General features: G+C 44.4%; 1 protein-coding gene across 1 annotated transcript; it reads left to right on the forward strand.

Annotated features, from left to right (window-relative positions):
* Positions 1-11,417: 11,417 nt before the first annotated feature.
* Positions 11,418-15,065, forward strand: LOC148890066 (uncharacterized). The gene has a single exon (XM_089010449.1). It carries the CDS (start codon positions 11,573-11,575, stop codon positions 14,987-14,989), a length of 3,417 nt encoding a protein of 1,138 aa, XP_088866575.1. The 5' UTR covers positions 11,418-11,572; the 3' UTR covers positions 14,990-15,065.
* The last annotated feature ends 9,611 nt before the right edge of the window (positions 15,066-24,676 follow it).

Consider the following 24,676-nt stretch of genomic DNA (forward strand, 5'->3'; position numbering starts at 1 on the left):
GACTAACATCAATACATTCCCTTAAAAACATCCCTACGGGGAAAAGAAATAGAGATCTTTCAAACACCTGCGCTCAAGACAGAATTTCACCAGCGATAACGCTTCAAATATTCCCATTCAAGGAGAACAATGTGAACCGTCTATGTCGCACCGCAGATGAAGTAGCAAGGCTATTTTTTTTTCAAACAAAGTTTCAAACGCCCTATGTTGACAGCACTGGCATGTTTACTTTGTCAAGATTGGTAAAAAAAAAAAACATCTCTCATGAGTTCAAACCATAGTGGACAATGTGAAGAATCTACATAGTGGACACTGTAAGTGATGCGTCTATGCTTTTCAATGAGGCCCTGCAAGTGTGTGTATGTGTGTGTCTGTGTGTATGTGCATGAGTGCGTCAGGAAACAGGAGGTCTTCAGAAGATTTATTCCTGCTTGATCAGGTTGCAAGTGAGTTACTGCCATTACCTTAGCCCCACCTCTTTTCTGCCCAGGGGCCAGCGTGGTATGTCAGCGTCTATGTGACACACACACACACACAAACATGCACACACACACACACACACACACACACATATACACACACCGGCATGCTTGTACACACGAAGAGCAAAGCAGTATATCAGCATCTTTGTGACAGGCCCCTGTGTGAGATTGGCCCATCATCTGGCCATTAGACAGTAATGGCTGCCATAGCCGACTGAATAAGGTTTCCTTGTGGGCTCAAGACAATACAACAGCATTTAATAGATGGGAAAGATGCACCGTGAGACGTGGGCCACACGCATGAAAACAGTGCAAATAGGATCATGTCAAAAGTTCAACAATGAGTGGAAATTCAACTCAAGGGTGGCCTAAGATTTTTCTATTGAAAAAGGATGCTGTGGAGGCCCTTTAATAGTCCATCCGGCCGTTCATTCATTCATTCATTCATTCATGAATACATTCATTTATCCATTCATTCATTCACACATTCATGAATCCATTCATTCATTCATTCATCACACCCATCCACCCAGTTATTCATTCGTTAACTCATTCATTCTTTCATCCATCTCATTCATCCATTCTTTCATCCATCTCATTCATTCATTCATTCATCCATCCATCTCATCCATTCATCTACTTCATTCCTTCATTCATCTCATTCATTCATCCATCCATCTCATCCATTCATCTAATTCATTCCTTCATTCATGCATCTCATTCATTCACACATTCATTCATGAATGTATTCATTCATTCATCTCATTCATTCTTTCATCCATCTCATTCATTCATTCACTCGTTCATCCATCTATCTCATCCATTCATTCCTTCATTCATTCACACATTCATTCATGAATTTATTCATTCATCCATTCAATTCACCAATTCATTCATTCATTCATCTCATCCATCCATCCATCCATCCACTCTTTCATTATTTCATCCATCTCATCCATCCATCTTATCCATCTGAATCATTCATCCATTCAGTTACTCATTCATCCATCCATCTCATCCATTCATCCAATTCCTTCCTTCCTTCCTTCCTTCCTTCCTTCATTCATTCATTCATCCGTCCATCCTTTTTCCGATCGACTTTATCCTCACAAGGGTTGTGGGGGGTGCTGGAGCCTATTCCGGCTGTCTTCAGGTACGTATTGGAATTTGTTGAAGTCCTGCACGCTTCACTGAGGTCTCGTTTCACATCCAGAATGATGGCGGTTTGAATTTCAAGCACCGAAGCAATTCCCCCAACGTGGCACTGCGCCACCACCAAGATCCCGCCTTCCTAAAGTTTGGATTTGTGAGTGCGATGCACAGGTGTTGTATGGAATGTAAATGAAGTTCTATTCAAGAGTGTCAGCAAGCCGTGACAGCGTGCCTTTGAGCCACCACAATGTAACCAAAGCGGCTGAGGGGAATCCAGCCATAACTCATTCATTGACACCGCTTACACCTGTGCTCTCTGGATATATTGTGTCTGTTAAACTTTGTTTTTCTCCACAGTATCTTCGGGGATTTCCAGCTTTTGAGGGCATCATCCTTTTGAGATTTTTATAAATCTATATCTATATACAGTACACAGTATATATTGGACTGGATTAGCCTTTATTAGTCTCACAGTGGAGAATTTTACATTTCATAGCAGCAGAGTTATGGAAGGAAGAGGAAAGGGAAGGAAGAAGTAGAAAAACAAAATACAGGAGCTGCTGGAAGTCAAAAGAACAACAAAAAAAAAATCACAAAATAACATGACAAAACAAAGACAAAGTATTTCAAATTTAATCTTTCTGCACCCTCTTTGTTGTATGAAGAAGTTCTAGACAAAAGAAGAGTATCAAAGCGTCCTTTTCACCAGTGGATCGGGGACATCGTGGTGAAATGTGTACGTCTACTACAAGCTAAACGTTGAAAGCAAACAAACACGCAGCTGTAGCATCCATTGATGAAAAAGAGTCTGTCACATCTCCTGTCCTACGTAAATCCGCTTCAATTCCAAGCCGCGACAATTCCACTTACGCATCAGCGCTCTGCGCGGACGCTTCTTTCTCCTCATTTTTTTTAAAACTGCGTTATAATTTTTTGCCAGTTGGACTTTGAGAATTGTGTTTTTTGAGACACACCAGCAATTGCCTCTATAGAAGCGGAGGGAAAAAAAACAATTGAACTGAAGTTCACCAGGGCATTAAAATGAAATTGATACGAAACAAAGCTGTGAAATCATAAAACGTTACAGCTCTGGTATCAGATAATAGATTTCTTGTTCGGCTCTCCTGTAGAACCCCTGTACCGTGATTTCTCTTGCAGGGACACTGGGACTTACATTATGACAGTGTCACGTAAAATACGTGTGAATGGGATGTAATTCCCTCAGTTTAAGTCCCTTATTTCCATTTTGTCATGTTTGAGCGCCTGTCATGCTTTTGAACAAACACTGACATCATTAAAATGCAAATGCAGTTTGGATGGCAGAGGGAGATCTTGGGGCTGATATGAATGCACACACACACACACACACACACACACACACACACACACACACACACACACACACACACACACACACACACACACACACACACACACACACACACACACACACACACACACACACACACACATGGCCAGTCGATATGGCAAACATTCATAAAGGTTGGCCTGCGCAATTGAGTATACAATATGTACATTGTGGGTGCATTTTTTTTTTGTTTGATGATTGTGCAAATTTTGGGTTGTGAATGGGTCTTCCCCTTTAATGAAGAAAGGGGAAGGGGTTGGGGGGTTGCGGCCTTCACTTTGGGGCCCCTGCAGAATCCCAGGGAGTGGGTAAGTGGGTTAACCCAGAGGCCCAGTCAAAGCCTGCGGAATGGATAAGTGGGTCACCCGCCCTCAACTGAATACTCAAAGAATCCACTGCGACTCCTCTCCACCCTTTTTATTATTCGGGCTGGTCTTATGTGTGAGGGCCCCTCAGGAAGGAGCATGGCACTCATCTCTGCAGGACGGAGGGAAGAAGTACAGGAGACTGTGGCGACTCAATAAGAGAGCAAGACGTGGGGGTCGACTTTCATAATGATTGTTGGAATCTGTAGACCAAGGGTGTCAAACTCATTTTTTTTTGCCACCGGACACATTGTAGTTACAGTTTCTTCTCTGTGGCCGTTATGAATTGAGGGAAGCCATCGAAATATTGAACCCCCTCCACATATTACAGTAAAGTCTCGTTATATCGATATTCTCGGGAGTCGGAAAAAATATCGATATAACCGGACTATCGATATATCAATTCCTGCGGCATGTAAATTTTCTCCTTGCGTTCATAGAAATAGTATCGTCATAAGCAGTACTATCGATATAACCGATATCGATATAATGAGACTTTACTATACATATAAAGCACACAACAAATTAACTCATTCACTGCCATTCACAAATTTATTCGGGAATTAAAAAGATGACAGAGTGCCATTCACGAATTTGTTCGGGTTTTGTTCGGGTTTTGTTCGGGTTTTGTTTTTTCAGCCTCATGTCCCGATATGCTTCCCCCTTTTCCACAAGGGGGAAGCATTTCCCTTTTTTCCATGTTAGCGCTTTGTTCCAGCTTCAGTCGTTGTTAAAGCACTATATAAACCATTATGTATGTATAGCATTGTTTATTGCTTTCGTGGGCTGAATAATATAATGTGTCGGGCCAGATTAGGCCCACGGGCCTTGACTTTGACACCTGTGCTGTAGCGGAATGTCAAAACCCTATCCCTCTCTCTTTCTCTCCCACCCCCCACACACACACACACAAAAAAACACACAGTGGCTTGTCAGCTGCCAGACCCTGACGTCTCCTTTCATGTCGGCCAGGCCTCCGAGAGGAGCTGAGAGATGCTGAGGGGCGCGCCGAGCCTCCCAGGGCTTTGAGCGGCGTTTGATTCCTGCTAGATAATAGCTGGTTCACTGTCAGCTTCCAGGATGATCAGTTAAATCCTTAATCACCGCCTGTCCACTTGTATGACAGTTATTTTTGGGCTCCTTTTCTGGATCGTCTCTTCTTTCTCCTCACCCCACCCGATGAGAAAAGTAATCTTACAAGAGAAGCAACAGGGTGGAAGAAAAATGTTGTGAAAGGGATGGAGGGAAAGGACTGTGTGGTACAGTATGCGTAGGGTGGAAAAGATGGAGAACTTTGTCACTGTGGATGATTCTCCGAGTAAAGAAGAACATTACTTTTAAGTGTCACCATGACAAGACGAAGGAAATTGATGGTTCTGGTTGTCTCTGACCATCCTTTTTACTGCCCGTTTCAGAGGAAGAAAGAAGAAACCGCTACAGTCGTCACATGTCAGCCCCGTCACGGCACGGGCAAAGTGGCGTGAGGGGAGATGAACGTACCATGCGTACCTGCCTTGATCAAGGCTGCTCCAAAGCAAGGTTCTGCCACTGCTGACAACCTCTCAACCCCAAACGCCGCCTCCTTTAAGATGAGGAAAATGTCAGTTCGACAAAGACAGGATATTTTTTATGCCTGTGTCTTATTGTTCAGTTCTGAAAGTAAAGTTCAAGTTCAGAGGGTTGGTTAAAGGAAGTTTTGGACACTTGGGCTCTGACACTTGGAGAGTCGTGAATTATCTTTTGAGTCTCCAAAAGTTCAAAGGCTCAACTTGAAGTGAGTTGGGGCTGGGGGGGGGTCATCTGGAATAAAATGGGGACTGTCATGAAGGGTATCCCATTAAAGTCAGCACAGCTGTCAGATTTATTAGTAGCATTAAGCTCTTGCTACCAGGTGGGATGGGGGGGTAGGGGCAAAATTTTACAAAGATAAACTGTGTAAATGTGTTCAACAGAAATGGAGCAAATATCTAATTACACTTGGAAAGTATGACATGCCTCTCTGCTGGAACTCTCCCAAAAGTCACTTCTTCAACGAGAAACACCTTGTCAAGATGCCATAAACCCTCTCACTTTTCATTCTTGCAAAATCGTCCATTTTTTTTAGTCTTTTATAGCTTTTTTTGACAGGTAAAAAAATTTCGAGGTACCTTAAGATACCTACTAGCCTGGTTGACAATTAATCGCAGGGCAATCACATTCACGTACAATGGATTTCAATTCTATTAATTATTTTCTTTAATTTTGCTTGTACACCTGAGTTGAATCATAGTTGTCGTAATGGAAACTTTCCATCATCCGCAAGTGGCGATCTTGCAGTTCCTTTGAAATGCACTGGGTACGTGGCCATATCCTGCATCTTTATACAAGATGTTGATATGAAGTTACAATTGCACTGAAGCATTACTCAGAGTTGCTTCACGGAGCCAATCCTCCATGAAGTGTCTCCAGCTGATCCAGAATACTGCTGCTCGCCTCTTGACTGGTACTTCTAAGAGGCATCCCTTCACTGGCTCCCTATACATTTTAGAGATCTTTTCAAGATATTGTTACAGTAAAGTCTCGTTATATCGATATCGGATATATCGATAGTCCCGGTTATATCGATACTATTTCTATGCACGCACGGAGAAAATTACATGCAAACAGGGTCGGATATATCGATAGTCCCGGTTATATCGATATTTTTTCGGACTCCCTTGAATATCGATATAACGAGACTTTACTGTATTTGTTTTCAAATCTTGAAATAGCCTCACTCCTCCTTACCTCTCCGAGCTCATCCACCCCAACATACCTCGGCGCCTCAGGACTGCTGAGTAGACACTTTTAGATATGCAAAATACTAAACGGAGGCTCAGAGGGGATCGAGCCTTTTCCCTTGCTAGTCCCACTCTCTGGAATGACCTGCCACTGACCATTCGGCAAGCCCCGTCGCTGCCCATCTTTAAAACACGTCTCAAAACTCACTTGCACTCTTTGGCATTTTCCTCAGCATGATTGCAACTTGATCTTGGCTTTACTCCCTAGTGCTTTCTACTATCTTTGTGACTGCTTTATTTCCTGTATAGGATAATTGTCCATGTTAAGAGCTTTGTTACGGATTCAGCTGTTGTTAACGCGCTATATAAATCAGTGTGTATTGTATGGTATTGTATTGAATGTTACATGTTACTAGAAATAAACCCGCCTACCAAAAAAAATGGTTGACTTTTCATGGGATGTCCTATTAAATTCCTTTGAGACCGCGTGGATTTATATGGCTTAGTTGTTCTGCAACCGACTTGCTCCTGCGCTTCCCTCTCTTCCATGATATTCGTTACAAGCACCACCGTGCGCAACAGAAAGATGCTATTGTGGCTTTGCTGTAAAAGACGGCCCCATACTCAATCGCCTCATTTCCACATCGTGACCTTTGACCGCCCGAATCTCGCTGGCGGCGCTGGGCTGCGAGGCACAGCGATTCTTTCAGCCAATCGAATCAGAGTGCAGCTGAAGGTCGGGCGAGGGCACCTCCTCGCCATGTATGGAATTCCAGCGAGCCACAAAGGTCAGGGATCACACTCAATCACAGCCAAGAAAACATGACTCGGAAAACCCACAACACAATGATGACACGCACAACAAACGGTCATACACGGTGACTTATTCTGATGGTAAACGGATACGGTTATCTGATGGATGTTCCACGTTGTTTTATCTGGCATCAATCATATGGTCAGGTGTATGTGAGACTTTGCACCACTTGGTGGTGGCGGCAGTAAGAAAAGTACAGTGGAATGTCTGTCATTGTCAACAGTGTGGGGTCAGTGTCATTTTTAATTTTTGTATTTTTCTGTAAATTTGAAGTCAATGTGTAGATGCGGGAAATGCAGCTGATTCATTGTTCAGGTGAGAAGTTGCCCACTGTGGTGATGGCCATCTATGAATGACTGTTGCTCATGTTAAAACATTTCCTCTTCTGGACAATTAATCATAATTTGAAGAAGAGTTTGACCTTGGAACTGAATCTCTATGCTTGCAGTGTCTCCTAAAAGAAGATATTCTTAACAGAAATGTGGAATTCTACAAATGTGACAACTCAGCTACTCTTGAACATGAATTGCTGATTACAATATAACGTTAGCGTAGCCTCTTCAGTGGTGTGTCTGTTTAGGCTGCTCAGAATGAGTTCGCCATATATTGTGGGGTTTTTGGGTCTTTAATGACCACGTAAATTTTTATTCACAATTAGAATGAAATTTAACGTATTCACTGCCAGACTACGTACAAAAATGTGTCCACTCAAGTGCCAGGGTTTTTGTCATTGTCACTCGAATTCCAGAACCCACATAATATGGAGTTTTAGGACTACATAAACATTCAATGCAGCGTAAGAAACCTTAGACTCTCTTCTTTCATCAGACAAATATATGTAATTCCTAAATTATATGGATCTGGAGTTATCTGAGCTTGAAATGGGGGTGGCTGTACAAAATACAGTACAATACATTCATGTGCGTGTGTGTGTGTGTGTGTGTGTGTGTGTGTGTGTGTGTGTGTGTGTGTGTGTGTGTGTGTGTGTGTGTGTGTGTGCGTGTGTGTGTGTGTGTGTGTGTGTGTGTGTGTGTGTCAGTCATGGACGTCTCAGTGGTGTCATCTGCAAGTCTATGGAAAGTTCGTCAAGAGACTCTCAATTATTGTGTGTCTGTGTGTGTGAGTGCGTGTGTGTGTGTGTGTGTGTGTGTGTGTGTGTGTGCGTGCGCGCGTGTGTGTGTGTGTGTGTGTGTGTGTGTGTGCGATCTCTATGGGAGCATGCAGGCCACGTCTGCTGTTTAACACTTACTTTCATCACCCACACACTCAGAAGTGACAGTCCCCGTCCACAAAAGAGATTTCAAACATCACCAAGAGACCTGCCATCTCTCTCTCTCTCTCTCTCTCTCTCTCTCTCTCTCTCTCTCTCTCTCTCTCTCTCTCTCTCTCTCTCTCTCTCTCTCTCTCTCTCTCTCACACACACACACACCCACAAGCATCCACACAAACACGGAGAAACACCAAATACCCGCACAAAGCTAGCAACACAGGGACCGATGATGTCACCTAGAGACGCGTCTTATTCCCCCGTAATTTCCCATTATTCCCCCTAACGAACGAGACCGCAGCTGTTAAACGGCTCTCCTTTCCCAACCCTCCTTTTCTCTCCCATAACCCTCGGCAACCTCGCTTCCCGCCATCTCCGTGCTAAATCTTTCCAGCATCACGCTCCCTATTGACACGTATCCCCAGAACGCACCGGCAAACACAAGGGCCACAAAAGGCTGAGCGCCTCAAGTTAACAACCGAAACACAAAAACACAACAACAAAGCAGTTGTTGTCAGGTCGTTAAGTCCTCGCCGCTGCATCCGAGGGTTGTGGAGATGGCGAGCAGACAGTGAGAGGGAGAAAGGGGATGAGATGAGCTTTGGTGAATAAAAGCCGGCTAATCCTCGTATTTGGATATGGGGAAAACGCAGGCCCGCAGGAGAACTCATCAAAGCGGGAGCTAAATTAGCCTACATCCAGCAAGGCAGAGGAGAAGAGAAGAAGCAAAGAGAGCGCAGAGAGCTCGTCTCCTATGGGCCCAGATTAACAACACACACTCATTATTCTCCGGCATTTGCGCGCAAACACACATGCGCACGCTGCCGTGCCCACAGATTAGAAACATACACTCATTATTCCGTCTCAGTGGGACACTAAACCTCAAAATCCAGCTTGCTTGCTGTGAGCACTTGCAAAAACTCGCTAACTGAGTAACGTGGGTCATCACTGTTAGCTACTCTGGGAGCTAGCGTCTCAATGGGAGTATCTTGGTGGGCGCAACGTGTGTGTGTGTGTGTGTGTGTGTGTGTGTGTGTGTGTGTGTGTGTGTGTGTGTGTGTGTGTGTGTGTGTGTGTGTGTGTGTGTGCGTGTGTGCGTGTGTGCGTGTGTGCGTGCGTGTGCCCCCCTTAAAAAAAAGTATAATAGAAAAAAATAACATAAACAAATAAATAAAATTACAATAAAAATGCATTCAGAAAAGATTGATTAAAATTAGCTATAAATTAGATTGGATTACATTATATTAACCTCTAATAGTCTCACAGTGGAAAAATCCACATTTCACAGCAGCAAAATTAGATTATATTAGATTACATTAGATTACATTAGATTAGGTTAGCCTGTATTAATCTCACAGTGAAGGAATTCACAATTCACAGCATCAAAATTAGATTAGATTAGATTGGATTAGATTAACCATTATTAATCTCACAGCGGAGAAAGGCAATATTCACAGCATCAAAATTATATTATATTATATTATATTATATTATATTATATTATATTATATTATATTATATTATATTATATTTCTGTGTAAACTCAGTCATACAGGAGTGTTCCATCGATGAGGTTTCTTCAGTACAGATGACGGCTCGATTATATTATATTATATTAATTTAGAATAGATTAGATTAACCTTTATTAATCTCACAGTGGAGAAATTCAATATTCACAGCAGCAACATTAGATTAGATTAGATTAAATTATATCAGATTAAGCTTTATTCGTCTCACAGTGGAGATTCACAATTCACAGCAGCAACATTAGATTAGATTGGATTAGATTAAATTAAATAAAATTCAATAAATTTTTGTTCATTTCACAGTGGAGAAATTCACAATTCACAGCAGCAACATTAGATTAGATTGGATTAGATTAAATTAAATAACATTCAATTAATTTTTATTCATCTCACAGTGGAGAAATTCACAATTCACAGCAGCAAAGTTATGAAAGGAAGGGGAAAGGAATATCGAGTGAACTATCCTTTGTTCGATATTGCTGCTCAGCCATTAATCGACAGAAGAGAAGGTCGAACAGTATTTAGGAGTTGAAGTTCTCTTAATGCGTGAAAAAGAGAAGTAACGTCATCAAGCGGACAGATAAACTGAGTACACGAAATAATCCACTGTGCCATTTTTCCCGCTGAAAAAGGAATGAAGTTTATGGCCATTTTTCCAGGTCACAGCAGTGGTATTTCACAGACCTCTGCCAGTTGAGCGAACTGTGGTTTCAGCGCATTTAGCGGGAAACGTGTTACTATCGTTTCCATCCAACGTGCAATTGAGCAATATCCCAAAATGAAATCATGTTAACCTGTGAGGTTTTACCCAATTTATAAATCACAAGACAGACAAAAAACAACCAGAGTGGTCGATTGCTGAAAGCGGTGTTAGCAAGCAAGTCGTTTGCTCTCCCGCTCACACACGCACACATGCACACACAGTAGCAATTATGGCAATCAGCAAGCCGACCCAATTAGTGTTTCCTGCTTGTTAAGCCCTAGGGGTTGGCTGCTCCACCACCTCACTTTGCATAACTTAATCTGCAATGACAGGGTGTGACACCCAGACTTCTGACCCTAACTAGCTGCCTGTGTGTGTGTGTGTGTGTGTGTGTGTGTGTGTGTGTGTGTGTGTGTGTGTGTGTGTGTGTGTGTGTGTGTGTGTGTGTGTGTGTGTGTGCGTGTGTGCGTGTGTGTGTGCGTGTGTGTGTGTGTTTTTTTTGGGGTGTGTGCATTTGCGCGCGTGCGTACAGGCTCAAGTATATGACAATTTCTGTATTTTACAAAGACTTTGGTCGCCGGTCCTCAAAATGTCAATGGGATATTAACTCATTCACTGCCATTCACGAAATTATTCAGAAATTGAAAATATGACGTAGAGCGCCATTCACGAATTAGTTCGGAGTTTTTATTTTCTTGCTTGTTCACTGATAATGCGCTGGTCAGACCTCTGGCAATGTTTTTCCCGAATTCACAATTCACAGCATCAAAATTAGATTAGATTAGATTGGATTAGATTAACCATTATTAATCTCACAGCGGAGAAAGGCAATATTCACAGCATCAAAATTATATTATATTATATTAATTATATTATATTATATTATATTATATTATTATTATTACCAGTGACAACCAGGAAAAGGCTGGTTGACGACCACGAAAGGGTGGTGACATCTGGAGAGACAGAGGACAGCCGGAGAGACGGCAACCCGGGGAGGGGAGGGTTGGCAGCCCAAACCTTATCTTCCGTGAGGAGGAACCCGAAACAAGCTACAGACATAAATAAAGAAAAACACCCCCAGGGGCGCCCGAGAGGGGGGGAGTATGAGCACCCCAAAAGGACGGATCTAAGAATGACGAACCCGGACAACGGATTAACGACGACGACAGTACAGTGCATCTGCGGTAAAACCTGCAAGAATCAGAAGGGTTTGAAAATCCATCAAGGCAGGATGAAATGTTTGTCCGCGGCAGTGACGACACAACGCACAGAAGTTACTTCTGGTCAGACGGAGGAGGAGCCAGGCCCGGAGGCAACCCACAGTGCCCGAAGCCTCCAAGTGTCATCAACACCCGCTGCCAACAGTTCGCATGCCACCCCAAGCCCCCAAGAGACTGCATCACCTCCCAACAACCTACAAAGCCTTCAAAGCCAGCAAGCTTCAACAGTTCCGCCTGGCGGAGCGCCTTCGGCCCAACCAAGGATCCAGTGGCCTCAATCCTCGAAGAGAACTGATTGGAAGCAGTTTGATGAGGACGTGGACAAGGTTCTGGAAGCGACATCCAAGGGGGATGTGGACCAGCGGCTGAGAACTATGACCACCCTCATAGTGAACATCGCGGCTGAGCGATTTGGAACTCAGGCACCAAAGCCCACGCCAACGGCCTATGCTCCATGCCGCAGAGCAAGGAAAATCCAGAGCCTGAGGGAAGAGTTGAAGCTGTTGAAGAGGCAGTATAAGATCGCAGGGGAAGTTGAGAGAGCTGGCCTAGCGGACCTGAGAGCAATCCTCAGGAAACAACTCTTGACCTTGAGGAGGGCAGAGTTCCACAGAAGAAGGCGGAAAGAGAGAGCCAGAAAGAGAACAGCTTTTCTGGCCAATCCCTTCAAGTTGACCAGGCAGCTTCTTGGTCAGAAGAGGGCTGGTCACCTTACCTGCTCTAAGGAGGCCATCAACAACCACCTCAAGGCCACGTACAGTGACCCTAGCAGAGAACAACCGCTAGGTCCATGCGATGCACTGACAACACCACCAGAGCCTACATCAGACTTCAACCTCAAGGAGCCTTGCCTAAGTGAAGTGGTGGAAGTGGTGCGGGGAGCAAGGTCGAGCTCAGCACCAGGCCCAAGCGGAGTACCGTACAAGGTATATAAAAACTGCCCAAAGCTCTTACATCGGCTTTGGAGGGCCCTGAAGGTGATCTGGAGGAGAGGAAAGATCCCCCAGACATGGAGGTATGCGGAGGGAGTATACATACCCAAAGACGAGAGGTCTGAGAACATCGACCAGTTTCGTGTCATCTCCCTGCTGAGTGTGGAGAGCAAGACCTTCTTCAGCATTGTAGCCAGAAGACTCTCCAGCTTCCTCTTGAGCAACAAGTACATCGACACGTCAGTGCAGAAGGGAGGAGTACCGGGCGTTCCTGGTTGCCTGGAGCACACAGGCGTGGTAACCCAGCTCATCAGAGAGGCAAGAGAAAGTAGAGGTGACCTGGCAGTATTATGGCTGGACCTCACCAATGCCTATGGCTCCATACCCCACAAACTGGTGGAGGTTGCACTGGTGAAGTATCATGTACCCCAGAAGGTGAAAGACCTCATCCTGGATTATTACAGCAAGTTCAGCTTGAGAGTCTCCACTAGCCAGCTGACATCTGACTGGCACCAGCTGGAAGTAGGCATAATCACTGGGTGCACCATCTCAGTCATCTTATTCGCACTGGCTATGGGCATGTTGGTCAAGGCAGCTGAACCAGAATGCAGGGGCCCTCTTAGCAAGTCTGGAGTAAGGCAACCTCCCATCAGAGCCTTTATGGACGACCTCACAGTGACAACAACAGCTGTACCAGGAGCCAGGTGGATCCTCCAAGGGTTGGAGCGTATCATGGCATGGGCACGCATGAGCTTCAAACCCGCAAAGTCCAGGTCCTTGGTTCTAAAGAGGGGGAAAGTCACAGACAAGTTCCGGTTCAGGCTGGGACAACACCAGATCCCCTCAGTGTCTGAGAAGCCAGTGAAGAGCCTTGGCAAGGTCTTCAACTGCAGCTTGAATGACAGCGAGTCCATCAAAGCAACCGGCGCTGAACTGGAGGGCTGGTTAAAAACAGTGGACAAGTCTGGGCTCCCGGGAAGATTCAAGGCCTGGGTCTACCAGCATGGGATCCTCCCAAGAATCCTCTGGCCGCTGCTAATCTACGAGGTCCCCATGACCGTGGTGGAGGGTTTTGAGCGAAGAGTGAGCAGCTATCTGCGCAGATGGCTGGGACTGCCCCGCAGCCTAAGTAGCATTGGGCTGTACGGGAAAATCAACAAGCTCAGGCTCCCCTTCAGCTCAGTCAGGGAGGAATTCATCGTAGCACGGGCACGGGAACATCTGCAGTACTCTGGATCCAGAGATGTCAAAGTGTCCGGGGCAGGGATCGTTGTGAGGACTGGGAGGAAATGGAGGGCAGCCGAGGCAGTTGAGCGTGCAGAAACTCGACTGAGGCACAGGACCATTGTTGGAGCAGTGGCGCAAGGTAGAGCTGGACTGGGGAGCCGAACAGCGACCCGCTATGACTCTGCCAGCGCGAGGGAGAGGCAGAGGCTGGTGCAGGAGGAGGTCCGAGCTGCAGTCGAGGAAGAACGAACCAGCAGAGCAGTGGCCATGCGGCAGCAGGGCGCCTGGATGAAGTGGGAGCAGGCGATGGAGCGCCGTGTCACCTGGAAGGACATCTGGTCATGGAACCCACAGAGGATCAAGTTCTTGATTCAGGGGGTGTACGATGTCCTTCCAAGCCCATCTAATCTGTGCACTTGGGGCACCACAGAAACACCAGCATGCCCCCTGTGTTCCAAGCTTGGGACTCTGGAACACATCTTGAGCAGCTGCCCCAAGGCCCTGGGTGAGGGTCGGTATCGGTGGAGGCACGACCAGGTCCTCAAATCCATCGCTGAAGCAATCAGCAAGGGGATTGCGGCAAGCCGTTACACCCAAGCCACTGCGAAGTCCATTCACTTTGTTAAAGAAGGACAAAGGTTGAATACATCAAGCAACCGCTCTGCTGGTTTGCTCTCCACGGCCCGAGACTGGGTGATGACAGTTGACCTGGAAAGGCAACTGAAGTTTCCAGCACACATCACCCAGACCAGGTTGAGACCTGACATCATCTTGGTCTCTGAGGCCACAAAGCAACTCTTCTTGCTGGAGCTGACGGTTCCCTGGGAGGAGAGGATGGAGGAGGCTCAGGAAAGGAAGAGGGAGAAGTACCAGGAGCTGGTGGAGGAATGTCGGAGGAACGGGTGGAGGTCGAGGTGTATGCCGGTGGAGGTGGGCAGTCGGGGATTTGCCAGCCACTCCCTGAGCAAAGCCTATGGCATACTGGGCATAACAGGTGCAAACCGCAGAAGAGCCATAGGCAACAACGTGGAGGCAGCAGAAAGAGCCACCAGATGGCTCTGGTTGAGGAGGGGAGAGCCGTGGGGGCAGTGGAGCAGTAGCATGCCACTTGGACACAGGCCGGGGCCTTGCAAACCCCGGTCGGGTCGCCTGGAGGAGGGTGTCTGTTGAAAGACCCGAAACACCCAGTGATTCTAGGAATCAACACTGATGATGTGTCCAAGTTTGTGCATCAGCAGATGTATTTTTAACTGAAACTATTATATTATATTATATTATATTATATTATATTATATTTCTGTGTAAACTCAGTCATACAGAAGTGTTCCATCGATGAGGTTTCTTCAGTACAGATGACGGCTCGATTATATTATATTATATTAATTTAGAATAGATTAGATTAACCTTTATTAATCTCACAGTGGAGAAATTCAATATTCACAGCAGCAACATTAGATTAGATTAGATTAGATTAGATTAAATTATATCAGATTAAGCTTTATTCGTCTCACAGTGGAGATTCACAATTCACAGCAGCAACATTAGATTAGATTGGATTAGATTAAATTAAATAAGATTCAATTAATTTTTATTCATCTCACAGTGGAGAAATTCACAATTCACAGCAGCAACATTAGATTAGATTGGATTAGATTAAATTAAATAACATTCAATTAATTTTTATTCATCTCACAGTGGAGAAATTCACAATTCACAGCAGCAAAGTTATGAAAGGAAGGGGAAAGGAATATCGAGTGAACTATCCTTTGTTTTTGATCATGAATGTAATGTGCAAGTGTTTGCGGTTACATTCGATATTGCTGCTCAGCCATTAATCGACAGAAGAGAAGGTCGAACAGTATTTAGGAGTTGAAGTTCTCTTAATGCGTGAAAAAGAGAAGTAACGTCATCAAGCGGACAGATAAACTGAGTACACGAAATAATCCACTGTGCCATTTTTCCCGCTGAAAAAGGAATGAAGTTTATGGCCATTTTTCCAGGTCACAGCAGTGGTATTTCACAGACCTCTGCCAGTTGAGCGAACTGTGGTTTCAGCGTATTTAGCGGGAAACGTCTTACTATCGTTTCCATTCAACGTGCAATTGAGCAATATCCCAAAATGAAATCATGTTAACCTGTGAGGTTTTACCCAATTTATAAATCACAAGACAGACAAAAAACAACCAGAGTGCTCGATTGCTGAAAGCGGTGTTAGCAAGCAAGTCGTTTGCTCTCCCGCTCACACACGCACACATGCACACACAGTAGCAATTATGGCAATCAGCAAGCCGACCCAATTAGTGTTTCCTGCTTGTTAAGCCCTAGGGGTTGGCTGCTCCACCACCTCACTTTGCATAACTTAATCTGCAATGACAGGGTGTGACACCCAGACTTCTGACCCTAACTAGCTGCCTGTGTGTGTGTGTGTGTGTGTGTGTGTGTGTGTGTGTGTGTGTGTGTGTGTGTGTGTGTGTGTGTGTGTGTGAACAAAATAAGGACCTCTATATCACCTTCATTGACCTTACAAAGGCATTTGACACAGTTAACCGTGACATTCTCTGGACCATACTGCAGAAATTTGGCGTCCCCTCCAAATTTCTTGGCATCCTAAAACAGTTCCACAGCGGCATGCAAGCAACTGTACTTGTTGGTGGCCAGCAATCTTCCCCGTTCCCTGTGGAAGTCGGGGTGAAGCAGGGCTGTGTACTGGCCCCTGCTATATTCAACCTGTTCCTGATGGCAGCTACGCTCCTCTTCCATAAGTCCATCCAGGAAGGTGGCGGCGTACAAATCCAATTCCGCCTGGATGGTAACCTGTTTAACATCAGACGCCTACAGGCCAAGACCAAGACCCTGATCAGCGGCATCCACGAGCTACAGTATGCAGATGATTGTGCTCTGCTGGCCCACAGCCCAGCTGCCATGCAAAATGCCCTTGATACCATGTCCTCCGTCTACCGATCACTCGGTCTCGTGATCAATGTAACCAAAACGGAGGTCATGGCAAAAGAGAGTTCTCCAACCCCAGCGTTCACCCTCAGTGGCACACCCCTCAAGGTTGTCCAACAATTCAGCTACCTCGGCAGCATTCTAACACCCTCCTGTCTAATTGATGATGACGTCCAGGCCCGCATCCATCAAGCCTCCAAAGCTTTTGGCAGATTGCGTACTCGTGTGTTCGAAAACAACCACTTAAGAACTCCAACAAAAGTCGCAGTCTACCAAGCAGTGTGTGTGTCCACGCTGCTATATGGCGCAGAAGCCTGGACCGTCTATCGACGCCATGTGAGACGCCTTGATGCATTCCACATCAGGTGCCTCCAACGAATCCTTGGCATCACCTGGCAGGATCGTGTTCCACACACCGACATCCTTCAACGCACTGCCTCCACCAGTATCGAGGCCATACTGGCAAAGAGGCAACTTCGGTGGGTTGGACATGTCATCCGGATGCCTAGCTGCCGCTTGCCTCGACAGGTGCTTTATGGACAACTCTTGTCAGCGAAGAGGAACCCTGGTGGTCCTAAGCTGCGATACAAAGACCAGCTTAAACAGACTCTAAAGAACTGCAACATCAAGCCCAGCGATCTGGAGTCTGCTGCAGCGAACAGGCCACTGTGGCGCTCCTTATGCCACGAAGGGGTGACACAACTTGAAGACAAGCGCACCCAGAGGAGGATCGTGCGGCACGAGCAAAGACACCTTTGTGCTGCTTCAGTACTGCCTCGCCAGCCCGGTCCTGGCCTCACATGTCCTGAATGTGGCAGGATTTGTGGCTCCAGAATCGGGCTTCATAGTCACCTACAGTGGCATCGCCGCCAGCGCCAATAACCACTGTCCAATACCCCACAAAGCAATGGAAGCGACGTCATCCTCGACTTCGATGGACTGCCAAGAGTGTGTGTGTGTGTGTGTGTGTGTGTGCGTGCGTGTGTGTGTGTGTTTTTTTTGGGGTGTGTGCATTTGCGCGCGTGCGTACAGGCTCAAGTATATGACAATTTCTGTATTTTACAAAGACTTTGGTCGCCGGTCCTCAAAATGTCAATGGGATATTAACTCATTCACTGCCATTCACGAAATTATTCAGAAATTGAAAATATGACGTAGAGCGCCATTCACGAATTAGTTCGGAGTTTTTATTTTCTTGCTTGTTCACTGATAATGCGCTGGTCAGACCTCTGGCAATGTTTTTCCCTTCCTATAGGGGGCAGCATTTCCCTTTTTCCGTGTTAGCGCTTTGTTCCACCTTCAACTGTTGGTAAAGCGCCACATATAAACCCCATATGTATTGTATTGCATTGTATTTTGGACAGGCACCCTCATTTCAAGCTCATATAACTCCAGACTGATATAATTTAGGAATTGACTCTTCTTCTCTCATGAAAGAAGAGAGTGTAAGGTTTCTTACGCTGCATTGAATGTTCAACTCAATATTCTGTGGGTCCTGGAATTTGAGTGACAATGACAAAAACTGGAGTGGGCACATTTTTTGCACGTGAATAATAATACAGTAAAGTCTCGTTATATCGATATCGGTTATATCGATAGTACTGCTTATTACGATACTATTTCTATGAACGCAAGGAGAAAATTTACATGCCGCAGGATCGGATATATCGATAGTCCGGTTATATCGATATTTTTTCCGACTCCCGAGAATATCGATATAACGAGACTTTACTGTAATAATAATCATCATCATAATGATAATACATTTTATTTCTAAGCGCCTTTCAAAAGGCAAGCTAAAAGTTACAATCCAATCCAAGATGGGGAAAGAGGGAAGTGATTGTTAGTGACGTTCTGAAGAAACGCTTGTGTCGAAATTGTGCGCGATAAAGCGTGTACGCGCTCATATGTGCGCGTGAATGCGAGCAAACGCGCTAAACAGAGACCTCTTACTTATCCGACCCCGTGTGTGTGGTTACAATTTCCAATCACCAAATTACTCCCAGGCTGAGGAAGACCTGTGAGTTCAGAGATCCAGGAGCGACGCGCTGGATCTGGGCCCTCTATTCCGCGGCTACCCCCCCCCCCCTCTCCCGACTCCCACAGGGGGGGCTTTCTCCTCCCTCTCCTGCCTGTGCTACTTAGAGTCTGATGGACAAGTCTTTTAATATGCAGCACGTGAGGCGAGGCAAAACAAGGTCTTTCCCAGCATATTTGCTGCCGCGCGCGCAACCAACACTTCCAATTCCAATTTGTGTCTCGGAAAAAGGACTGGTGGCTTGAAAGTAAGCTTATCTCCACGACGCAAGTGCTATGATTGTTCAAATTAGTTTCATGGTTAAACACTTGTGTCGTTATAGAGTGAAAGCGAGGCCCTCCTCTTTTTTTTTTGGTGAGTGGTTGCCCCGTGACACATGTTGCCAGGCATTAAAGCTGACAGAAACCATGGTTACTGAAAACAAAAGAACTATTGTGGAGGTGTGTTTGATCTTTGTGTGTGTGTGTGTGTGTGTGTGTGTGTGTGTGTGTGTGTGTGTGTGTGTGTGTGTGTGTGTGTGTGTGTGTGTGTGTGTGTGTGTGTGTGTGTGTGTGTGTGTGTGCGTGCATATTTGAACTCGATATGAACTGCATGGAGTCTGCGGAAGCGGGAACAAAAGCACAGCAGCGTGCAAGTGTGGCCATCATCCTGATTGCAAAGAAAAGAGAAAAGAGAAACAACAACTTGTATCTTTTTCGGCACTCAACTTCTCGTGTAGTTTTAAAGTCGCCGTTTTGTATTCATCCCCCTTTTTTTCCTCGTGTTGCTTATTTTGTGTGAGGAAAGCATAGCGGAAAGTGTTTTCTTCGAGTATCTCTGTGGTACCAATTCCATTAAAGGCAGGCTGATAAACAGGCTGGGATAATTAAAGGGGAGTGATAAATAGTGCTGCCTTAATTAAAGGGGAGTGAGGAGGACACGTGTCGAAATGTTTTGTTAGCGGGCCAACGGACAGATGAAGGAGGAGAGTAATTGCTTTGGATTAATTATTTGGATATGGGCAGCGAGAGGGTACACACATCTCTTGAGGGCTCTTTCAGGATGGTGGGATGAAGGAGGGGGCGATGGGAAGAAACGTCGCAAAAAAATCGCTCTTTCACGTTCAATGAAAATTCTTCTGGCTGGTCAAGAAAGAAAAAAAAAAGGCTTTTCGCAAATACTTTCACACCTGGAGGCTGTCCGGTCTCACCGCAGGTTTCAGCTGGTGTCCACTGAGGGGCTGTCAGAGGCCAATTACCTGAATCATGGCCACCTCCACTTCAGTTATTCTTTCACTTATCCTTTTCCTTCTTCCAGAAACCTTGTAGCCTATTCATCTTCTTTATAGGCCAGGTTAAAGCTTCAGATGAAAATGTCTAAGATTTAGAATCATGGCGACACAAATGAAAAGTGAATGATGAGTTGTAGCGGACCAGATGTGGGGTAAGCATGTCGGTTGGAAAGGTTAAGGGCTTCAAATGAAAAAAATATCTTTAGCGGAACATAAAAAAAAGGTAGAAAATAAGAACACAAAGTAGTTTAAAGTATAGAAAACTTTCAAGTCCACCTTCTGACATTTTTACCGTTGTGAGATTCTTTATGTTATCCTACCCATGGTATTAAAATGTGTTATAGCTAAACAGCAGCGTTTAAGAAAAGTACTTCAAGTGACCTTCAAAATGTACTTCAATTTCAGCCCTAGCTCCATTTGTCATTTGCAAAGACTCGTAACGCCATCAAGACAAAAGTCAAATCTGGTTCAACGAACCACGTGTGGACACTTTGAAATAATATCTGAAGGTCTTTTTTTTTAATTTATTGATACACTCACTTCAAAAGCAAAAAACATATTATGGCATACTGATTTTTACATGAAATATTCATCCTGTTTGAGCTCGCTGCTTAAAGGACAACCGACGTCACTTTTTTGTTTCTTAACTGACATCAGAAAAACGTTTTATAGCATCTAAAATACCCAAAACACACAGTATGATATTTTTAGTCAAATGCAAAACACCAATAAAAATGACTAAGTGTCTAAAAAGTACTTCAATTTGAAACCGGAAGTGGCCAGTTTCAGAAGGTCCCGCCCCCATGTTCGTGGTGTCACGGCAAGACGTCTTGCCTTGCTCGAGAATCAAAACAATGGCTTCAGATTCGGAGAAGATGCTTTCTCGTTACTCACCCAATTATGAATATGATTCAAATAGTTCTGAAGAAGAAAGCATACGTGCAATCGATTAAAGAATTTATTCCGTGTTATTTTGAGGCATCAGGGGTGGGCGAATTAATCAGCCCGTTTCCACATATGTTACTTATGTTAGCTTAGTGACTAGCATGTCTTCTTTGTCTTTCCTCGTCAACAGTTTGTTAGAAGGATACTTAGTAGGAATGTCGCTTATTCAATTGCAAAGTGGCAACGATTTAAGGAGGTATTCTGTAACATAGTTAACCGGACTCCTAGCTAGCTAGCTAGCCGATGCTAGTTGCTACGTAGCTGATGTTAGTTGCTACCTAGCTAGCTAGTGTGTCTTAAGTAGGACTGAGCTTCCTTTGTTTTCTGACTAAAGTGCGAAACTAACAGCGCAATGACATGAACAATATGCGTGTGCCAAGCTCTAAGAAGCTTTTTGGGATGTATTTGCGGGCAATTGTCACTTTTGGATTTCAACATATTTTGGCGAGGCAAAAAAATGCTATTTTTGCCACAAACATGTTTATTTGAAGCCTCAATATCAACCCTGAATAGAAATTTTTCGATTTGACCTCCTCTAATTAGAAGATATATGTACGGAAGATGATTTTCTTCAGTGGCCCTAATCCTCTTCTGTAGAATTCTGACTTTTTTCTCAGAATTCTCACTTTAAAGTCAGAATTCTGACATTAAAGTGAGAATTTTACCAACCTTATTTTTTTTTCCTCAGTGGCCCTAATCCTCTCTTCTGTACATATGAATGGTATTTAAAAAATATAGATTTTGTATCATACATATTTTGTACTTGAACAATGTGTTTTTGTGTTTGCTATATCGTATTTCAAAGCCAACAATAATAATCCTATGAGAATGTGACTGCTCCTATGATGTACTCATAAATGTTACCTCAGTGCAGCAAAGAAAGATTTACAGCCCATATACACTACACGCACACACACACAGGCACACACACAAAGGTGGAGAGGTGAGGCATGTGTGTTGTGTATGTGTTGTGTATGTGTGTGTGAGCAGGTAGGGCCATCTGTGGCATAGATCACAGACAGATGTGCACAGCTGCACTGTGGGGCCAGATCAGTTTACATAAATACTTTACCATGTGAGGGATTCATTTGGCCGCATTAATTGACGGTAAACTTGCTCCGTAACGACGGCCCCACACTCATACAGGCTCACACACACACACACACACACACACACACACACACACACACACACACACACACACACACACACACACACACACACACACACACACACACACAAAAAAAGAGTCCTGCATCACAGGTGGCTTCCTTCACTCACAGGAGCAATGAGTGGGTAACCGGTGGTAACTGGACGCTGATCAAAAGGAAGATTGACATAAATAAAGAGCCTGCAGGAATGCATTGTGCAAACAAAATATGAGCTGGGCCCCCAAACATTCCCCAGAGGGGAGGGCTGAGGAGGGGTCGGCGAGGGGGTGCGAGAGGCGGGAGGTAGAGTCCAATACTTCACTTTGTCTTTATTCCCCTCCTGTACTCCTGTCTTTCATTTAGCGCCTCGGTGTTCAGAGACAGATTAAAAACAAGAACAGTATCGCAGCAAAGTAAGAAGAAAAAAGGTGATCCATCGATGCTTCCTTTTAGAGCAACCATCATATTTAAACAAGATATTAAAACAGATGTTTTGAGGGCACAACGGGGTAGATTTCACCCCTCCAGTGACTGTCTAATGTTCTGCCATCTTTTGTTGTCATTTTCAAACTAGACCAAACCTCTATAGCGGGCTTGATATTTAATCCTTGCTCAATGAACCTTTGATATGGTAGCCGTCACCCAAAGGACTCTGAGGTTTGTGTATACACACACACACACACACACACACACACACACACACACACACACACACACACACGCGCACACACACACACACACACACACACACACACTCACAAAAAAACTGCCCTGGGGAGCTTTCATGTATCTTTCGTGTGTCTGTTTGTCTCCATGTAAGGCTTTAAATCTAGAGGAGGAAAACAAAGTGGCATAGCCCATGTAGCCATGCTACACACACACACACACACACACACGCACACACTCTCACACACACACACACACACACACACACACACACACGCACACACTCACACACACACACACACGCACACACACACACACATGCCCATAACACTACCATAAGAGGAGTTCACTGTTGGCACTGCATGGTCAACCAGCAATGGGACATTTTTAGTTTTTCTTTCCAAAACAGATCCGAAGACATCATTAATGTTAGTAGGACTAGTAATTCATTGTCACAGTTTTGTATTATTCATGATTTTTTTTTTGTCTTCTCATGGATGAGCAGTTTTCATTTATTTGGCGCCTTTTTAATTCATTCACTGCCAGGCAATGTGCAAAAATGTGGCCACTCCGATGCCAAGGTTTTTGTCATTGTCACGAAAATTGCAAGACCCACAGAATATTGAGTTTCAGGACTACATAAACATTCAATGCAGCGTAAGAAACCTTAAACTGTCTTATTTCATCAGAAAAAAGAGTTAATTCCCAAGTTATATGGATCTAGAGTTATCTGAGCTTGAAAGGGGGGCATGTGTACAAAATACAACACAATACAATAGAAGTATATATAGCGGCTTATATCGCATTTTAACGCCAGCTGAAGCTGTAAAAAAGCGCTAACAAGAAACAAAGGTAAATGCTGTCCCCTCATGGAAGGGAAAAACATTACTAGAGGTCTGACCAGCGCTTTATTGACAATACAAAAACAAAACCCAAACAAATTCGGGAATGGTAGCGAATAAGTTAAGTGCCTTTGTGTTGTACCAGAATCCTTTTTTTTGTGCTTATGCTTTTTTTAAATAAAGTTTTTGTTCATCCTTACTGAGTTTACGTTTCCACTATTCTGTCCAATACTTACCAGAAATCCTGACAACACAAAAGCAGTAACTCATCCAGAGTGAAAAGTCAAAGAATAAAAATACTTTTAAAGACTTTCTTCAGATGAGAGTTTCTGACAAATAGTGGGTTGTATGATTACCGTATTTTCCGGGGTATAAGGCGCACTCTAGAGCCTTCATTTTCTTCAAAAGATGACCCTGCGCCTTCTACGCCGATGCTCCTTATATGTGAAGTCATATTGCGCCACAACAGGTCTTGCAACTACTGTCAACAGCAACCAACTCAATGTTCTGCTGTAGAAGAAGTGCGTAGTGCCTTATAATGTGGTCTTCCTTATATTTGGAACACCTTTATACAGTAAAGTCTTGTTATATCGATATTCTCGGGAGTCGGAAAAAATATCGATATATCCGATCCTGCGGCATGTAAATTTTCTCCTTGCGTTCATAGAAATAGTATCGTAATAAGCAGTACTATCGATATAACCAATATAACGAGACTTTACTGTATATTATTATATTATATTTGGAAAATTGTTTCCATTCATTGGAGTTGCGCCTCATACTCCGGTGCGCCTTATACACCAGAAAATACGGTATTTGAATTGTATAATCTGACTGTCCCAAACAACTGGGGAGCAGTTGTTGAGGGGGAAGCAAGATGAGACAAATTGCAACTTCAAATCTGTGGGGACAACACAAACTTTATCATCTGAAGACAAACGCTCAGTCGGGACTCACAGAAACCTGTCAAGCACCTGTTCACCCTGAATTCTCATG

Source organism: Hippocampus bargibanti, linkage group LG12 (assembly GCF_051943395.1).
Source record: "Hippocampus bargibanti isolate YZ-2025 linkage group LG12, ASM5194339v1, whole genome shotgun sequence".
Taxonomy (NCBI): Eukaryota; Metazoa; Chordata; class Actinopteri; order Syngnathiformes; family Syngnathidae; genus Hippocampus; species Hippocampus bargibanti.